This window comes from Adiantum capillus-veneris, chromosome 14, assembly GCF_014529385.1.
Source record: "Adiantum capillus-veneris isolate H3 chromosome 14, ASM1452938v2, whole genome shotgun sequence".
In the NCBI taxonomy this organism is placed as follows: domain Eukaryota; kingdom Viridiplantae; phylum Streptophyta; class Polypodiopsida; order Polypodiales; family Pteridaceae; genus Adiantum; species Adiantum capillus-veneris.
This window is the reverse complement of record NC_140944.1, coordinates 138955716-138963060: the sequence shown is the minus strand read 5'-3', so window position 1 is coordinate 138963060 and position 7345 is coordinate 138955716. Positions and strand designations below refer to the sequence as shown.

At 40.1% G+C, this 7345-nt stretch overlaps 1 protein-coding gene across 1 annotated transcript; it reads left to right on the top strand.

Annotated features, from left to right (window-relative positions):
• The first annotated feature begins 3987 nt into the window (after positions 1–3987).
• LOC147443228 (uncharacterized) lies at positions 3988–5123 on the top strand. The gene is made up of 3 exons (XM_086529818.1): positions 3988–4225; positions 4515–4745; positions 4944–5123. Exons 1-3 carry the CDS (start codon positions 4033–4035, stop codon positions 4976–4978), a joined length of 459 nt encoding a protein of 152 aa, XP_086385944.1. The 5' UTR covers positions 3988–4032; the 3' UTR covers positions 4979–5123.
• Positions 5124–7345: the final 2222 nt, after the last annotated feature.

Genomic DNA, 7345 nt, shown 5'->3' with positions numbered 1-7345 from the left:
GTGGCTATAGACTTGCACCTGAACATGCTCTTTATTCTTGGAATGATAGGAAAGTTTCGAAGGACCTTTGCAGGGATAAATTTCCTTGTGTATCTCTCTATACCTGTTTGATCCACAATTGGGACACTCTTCCAAATTTGCATACTCATTGCAAAAGAGTATACAATCATTAGGACATGCATGTATTTTGTGATAATCCATGCCCAAGTTATTAAGAAGCTTTTTAGCGGTTGGATGGGTAGGGGGCATGTGATTGCCTTTTGGCAAGATTGCTTGTTGAGCAACCTGACGTTACATCAACAAGTGAACACAACGATCATATTATTGAAATGTAATTTGCACTTTGCCATGCTTAGGATACAATGTATTTACCTGAAAAGCTCTGTGATGGAGGCGTCAAACCACCCGTAGATAGACTGTAAATTAAGCATTGCCAAAGCAGTTTGGACAACTGAGATTTTTGCACCATTGTAAAGCGACATACGTGCAAGAGTTTGCATCATTTCGCCCTCTTTATCGTTGCTATCATGCCGTCAATATGGACGGGATGACTGAGGTTGGTTCGCAATATTGCCTTGAATATTGTCGTCTTCTATGTTTTCAATGATGGGATCCATGTCAAAGAAAGCGTCTAAAATCTACTCCATCTCTACTTCTTGAAATGTGGAATTAGATATTGGTTGGGTGGACTCAGTCGATGGCTGTTTGTTAGAAAATCATTTTCTCTGGGATAAAGTTGGAGCAATATCTACTTGCAGAGGTTGATTTACTGCCTCCAAATCATGAGATCAATAATGCAGGTCTTGTAGTTGCTCTATGGAAAGGAGACCGTTATTGCGTATGTGTTGGTTGTAGATTTTTTGTTTTTGAAAGATCTGATGCTTGCAATGCGCACAAAGACACGTCATCCTATCGTCCATACTTTATCTACCAATGATGCAACAAATAATTAAATCACTCTTGTTATAAGTACACACCACTAACTACATGACAACCTCACATTCTCTAGCCATGTCCGATTTTCGCACACCTCGGTCTAGAGATGCACGGAGATCAAGACCACAGGGTAATAATCTCATCTTTATTGGTCAATGACTATATATTAGGGTTTTTGAAGTCTGTGTGCGTTATTGAAGTTTGATTGCGTTGTTTTACTTTGTTTATCGAACTTTGTTTGCGTTTTTGAAGTACACAAGCTATATATGAAGACTTTTGCGTTTCTGAAGTCCGTTTGTGATTTTTTCTACTATTTTCTGCTAGCTCTAACAACCTCACATTCTCTAACCATGCCCAATCTCTGCACACCTCGGTCTAGAGGTGCACGGAGATTAGGACCACATGGTAATAATCTCGCCTTTATTGGTCAATGCCTATATATTAGGATTTTTGAAGTTTGTGTATGCTATTGAAGTCCGATTGCGTTATTTTACTTTGTTTGTCAAAGTCCGTTTGCGTTTTTTGAAGTACACGTCATTTCTGAAGACTTTTGTGTTTCCGAAGTGCGTTTGCGGTTTTTCTATATTTACCGCTAGCTCTAACAACCTCACATTCTCTAGCCATGCCTGATCCCCACACACCTCGGTCTAGAGGTGCACGGAGATCAGGACCACAAGGAAATAATCTCGTCTTTATTGATTAGTGACTATATATTAGGGAGTTTGAAGTATGTGTGCGCTATTGAAGTCTAATTGTGTCATTTTTGAAGACTTTGAAGTTTCTAAAGTCTATTTGCGATTTTTCTACTGTTTGCCACTAGCTCTGACAACCTCATATTCTCTAGCCATGCCCTATCCCCGCACACCTCGGTCTAGAGGTACACAGAGATTAGGACCACATGGTAATAATCTCGTCTTTATTGGTCAATGACTATATATTAGGGTTTTTAAAGTTTGTGTGTGCTATTGAAGTCTTATTACGTTATTTTACTTCGTTTGTCGAAGTCCGTTTGCATTTTTGAAGCACACAAGTCATTTCTTAAGACTGTTACATTTTTGTAGTCCATTTGCGATTTTTCTACCATTTGCTGCTAGCTCTAACAACCTCACATTCTCTAGCTATGCCAGATCTCCGCACACCTCGGTCTAAAGGTGCACGGAGATCAGGACCACTAGGTAATAATCTCGTCTTTATTGGTCAATGCCTATATATTAGGGTTTGACATAATTATTTTTTTGAAATCTTTTTGTGTTTTTATAGTCTGTGTGCGGTATTGAAGTCCAATTGCGTTAGTTTATTTCGTTTGTCAAAGTTCTTTTGCGGCTAACACTGAGCGGATAACACTAAGCGGCTAGCCCTAAGAGTGTAGCCTTCAACGATCTAAATACGGAGTATTCCTTCATGAGCGATAAGTGACTAAATACCCAAGCGGTTACCTATAAGCAACAAGCCCTAAACCGTTTGAATACCGATTAAACGTACAGGACTAGCCCTAAGTCGCCAAGTGATTAAATAACAAAACTAGTCGAGCCACGTGTAAAACTAAGTGGGCTCGCTAAACGATTCAATACATAAGCAGCTACACGCTCTAATTAAGCAACTAACCTTCATCAATCTAACTGCAAAACAATCCCAAGCGATGAAACCACTTATTACTTAAACAATTAGTGTTAAAGGACTAAACCGAATTAAGCGAATAGCCTACGATAAGTCACAATTACAAAAAAAATAAATATTTTTTAATTTTCAAATTTATTTACACAAAAACAAAAAAACTAATTATAAAATGACATAAATCTTTCTTTTAATGATAAAATATAGTTATCTTTCTTAGCTAATGATGATTTTTAATTAATATTACTTATAAAATAACATTTTATGTTTTTAAATTGAAAAACATGCGTGTGTGTCGTATATAGTGTGTTTATATTGTTTAGTGTGCATTTTTATTTACTTGCGTGCATGTTTATGTGAATGTGTGTGTCTATGCAACAAAAAAGAATGTTAGAGCACTCACATGCGGCCTATTTGAGTAAGAAAGAGTTGGAAAAATGTCTTCAAACCTACAAAAACGCGCGCGCGCACACACACACACGCGCGCGCGTGCTATGTTACACACACATACACTAAAGTGCACAAATCTACAAGGAAACTTGAAAAGAAGCTCACCTTGTTGATGGAGAGTAGCTTACAAGTGAAAATCTCACCTCCGACAAGTCGTGAGGCAGCAGATCTGCAACAAGTGAGGAGGAGGAGAGCAAGAGAGGAAGAGAAGAAAGGAGGAAAATGCCCACTAAAGACGCGCGGTTCTGTTTTTTGCAGGGTCCGCTGATATAGGTGTCGGATTGTGCGTCGGTGCAGGTGCCGGTATGTCCGCCAGTACAGGCGTTTGGTATGTGTGCCGGTATAAGCGTCGGAAAAAGAAAAATTATTTTTTAAAAAAACTTGATCTCTCTCTAGATTTACCTACACATATACCGACGTCCGTCATTGACGCCGATAATTTGACATCGAAATTTAAGCGATCTCTTGTAGTGAATTATTTGTTGCTACCAAAACTAGTGATGCTTCTACGGTATTCATCAATCATTAAAATTGAGAAAAAGAAGTGTGTATGTGTATGTGATTGTGGCTCTATGTGTGTGGAGATCATGCATCATGTTAATTTTTTTGCAAATGTTTGTCACCCTCCATGGTACTAAGACTGGTTACACACATTGCCGAGTGCCCGCTATATCTAGGATTTGCACCTATGAAAGAAGCGCACCTCATGAATAGGCATTGTGTTGCTTTACACACAACCATCTTGTACCAAGCGCAATATCTGTGTTGGAGTCCATGTCAACGCCAAATCCTTGCTAGTTTTGGATGGGGTCTTGAGGTCGCCCATATATGACTCTACCTGCGTCTTGCGTCTTACTAGGACCAATGATGCTATATTTTAGTACGTTTCTGGCAGTGTGTGACACAAGGTGGAAGCAACCCCGCCCGCCACTGGACAAGCGCCCAAATGCAAATGGCAGTGTGGATTCACCCCTCACATAAAACGCACTTATTAGCAAGCAAATAACCGTGCTGACTGCAGTGGCGGGAATTATGACGAGCCATCGCTCATCCTCCTCCTCCTCCTCCGCTGCAAGAAAGGGCGACGATGATGGGAAGCCAGCGAAGCTGAGTTTTCATGAGATGCTCTCCTACGGTCACAAGCCCTGGGACGAAGACTACCGCGAGCAGAAGAAGGCTCTCAATGAAGCCTTCACCCAAGCTCAGCGCCAGGCCGCTGCTGAGGGTAACAGACTCTCCCTTCTCCATACTCTCTCTCTCTCTCTCTCTCTCTCTCTCTCTCTCTCTCTACACACACACACACGTTGCCTGAGAATTGGTAAACTTTGTTAGCTTCTAGTCGACTTTTGTTCATTTCCATGGACATGAATGTGCATGATGCATCGACATCTACATTGTCTCGCCAATATTTTCTGTATCTCTGCATCTGAGCTTATGTAAGATAGTATAAGCGACAAGTACGTCACAATTTTATACCTGTGGTCCTTATAACCTGACAATGAGAGTTTGCACAGAGAAACGCATGTCCAAACAGAAGAAAATGTCCACAAAGCAAGCAAAGCAGGCTACCTCGTTTGAAGATGCTGATGTCCACATGTATGGTGTTGAACCTGTGAAGTTCACTGACAAAGAGATGCTTAGCTATGGTCATAAGCCCTGGGATAAGGATTATCATGAGTGGAAGGACACGTATGAAAAGCCTTTTACCAAGGCTGAACGTCATCAGGCTGCTGTTGAAGCTCGCAGTATGTATTATAGTGTATTTTTTCCCTTTTATACCTGATTTTTGTAACCCTTTGCAGTTTGACTTAAAACGGCATTGGTCATGACTTAGTTGAAGTCATGTCAGGCTAGATTTGAGTACTACAAGGCAACCGTCTTTCTGCGTGAGTTTCTATTCTCTCGAAACAAATTTCTAATTTTCGTTTTTGTCTAATCTGCAGGTGAAAAGCGAGCTAGCAAGAGAGGCAATACTTAGTTGCAGGTTTACAAGGGGAAACATTGCCAATGCCGGTGCAAGTGGGCACAAATAGCTCAAAATCCCTTTCCATTGGCTCATTTTTTCTGATATCATGGTAGTATCTGGACGGCTTCATCAATGTCACACTTTCAAGTTGGTTATGTATGTACAGTGCATTTGGTGTTAGTGACAAGCAGTGCACGCTTGTGTACAGACAAGTGTAGACAAATAGACCTTTACATGGAATCCATCTTTTTGTATGCCCACATAGTACTGCATATATATAGATAAATGTACTTGTGTGTGTGTGTGTTAAGTACCTAGAGATAACAAGGCAAGATTGCTAGTATTATTCCACACTTCCATGTTTTTGGCTCTTAAAAAACATTGTGAAGATTTAGAGAAGTTTAGTTTTGGATGAGGAGTTTGTTTGGGATATCTTGGAGTAGGATTGCTGAGCTTTTTCTTTCGAAGTTGTCGTTAACTTAAGCCTCCGAGCATGAGGCTGTGTGGGCATTGTGTAGATTGATGAACCACATGCTAGATTAACAGCGAAAATAACTTAGGTTACCAAGAGCACGTTCGTAGAGGAGACTTTGGATATGTGAGGGTACGTAATTGGATTGTAGTTTACTCTCTTGGAAATAAGATTACTTGTTTCATGATGTAGTTTACTCTCTTGGAAATAAGATTACTTCTTTTTATTATATCTCATCTTAATGCTTTCTGTACTCTACCTGTTGTTTGAGTTGTCTTGTTTGTCTTCATATTTGGCCTGTTAGCAGGGTATGGAGATTAGCGTCATCTTACATCTCTGATCTTAATTAGGAGGAGATGCCGAATGCCCCTTGAGAGAGTGTGTACACAGTCTCCCTCTTTTCTTTTGTATTTGTGTAGTCATCCAGCCCTCTCACTTTGAAGGACATATGTCATAGGTTTCTTGTAGCTTCTTATTATGAGCAGCTTATAGGAACTAGAACTAAGAAGAGGCTTTATGCAAGGTTGCACCAGAGAGGGAGCGATACCTTGTAGGTCGTGTAGCATGACATCCATGAACAAAATCAATTTATTGATGAATGGGCAAACCAGGGGTCTTAAATGTTATTGTTTACAACTAGCTCTCATAAGCAAGCCATGAGTACAGCACCTTGTAACATCCAAGGCATTTCTTTCATTCTGCTCCACTCTCTAAGCTTGGGTGGTTCTAGATTAGTTTACTCTCATTGCTGTAATTTCTACTTGTGTTGTCCACTTGTTGTTGCCCACTCCGTTTAAGAAGCATGCAAGCAAGAAGTGCCCCTCTTTAGGGTGGATGCCTTAAAAGAGAGAGAGAGAGGGAGAGAGAGAGAGAGAGAGAGATTTTAGTATCTAAGGAACGATCCCAAGGGACCTGAATATAATGATAATGGCCAAGCTAGGTTTAACATGGCTGTGCTAGATCCGTGCAATTCTGGAAGGGCGTGGGAATGGGCAAGGCTTTAAGTGATTTTGTAGGAGTTTTGACAAACTTTACCTAGACCAGATTTTCCTAAAAATAATTTTTGAGAGTATTACCTCTTTCTACAATGGTTAAACGCAGGATGTAAGTGCAATTCTTAGCCTGGGGATGAGCCACCTTTCAAGGTGGATATGTGCAAAAAATATGGAATACGTTATGTACTCTCACAAGACATACATGTCTACTTTTGCCTCGTTGTATACATGTAAATATGCATGCACAAACATCTACATGTACATATGTATATATACATACATATGTCTACAACCTAATATACAATCATGCTTACATGCTTGTATGTGTATTAACAACTAGTCGTTAGCTAATACCACCAATATGCGTATGTATTGTATGGTAAGGGGAGTGATAAATATGAGTTTGGAATGCAACCTTGCCACCTTTGGTATACATGTCAACCAAACATTGTCAAGAACATGTTTCTCAATACCTCTTGACCAACAAGCAGATTGTGAACCCATGTGAAGGCCTTGTGTAAGGTGCCTTCACGTTTGGTGAAAATAACTGAGACCTCCAAGAGATAACATCCTAGAGGATGCTCATCGAGACTTGTTGTGCTTTCAAAGGGCATCACATTTGGCACACATATCAACCAAAGATAGCCAAGCACAATATGTTTCTTATTCCCTTTGCCTCTGTTTAAAACAATTGAGAGCTTTCGTATCGCAACCATGTTTGCATATACATCTTGCAATTGGCAAGCTCCAATAGATGACATCTCAAGATATAAAGCCTTAGACATTAGTCAATCTTGTTTAGCGGATAGAGGATCCCTTTTTACCTTTCGACATCTTTCCAAGATGGATGACCAATCCATATGGTGCTTGGGAGACATAGTTGTCCCAAGTATGTCTGCTCTTTAGTCCATT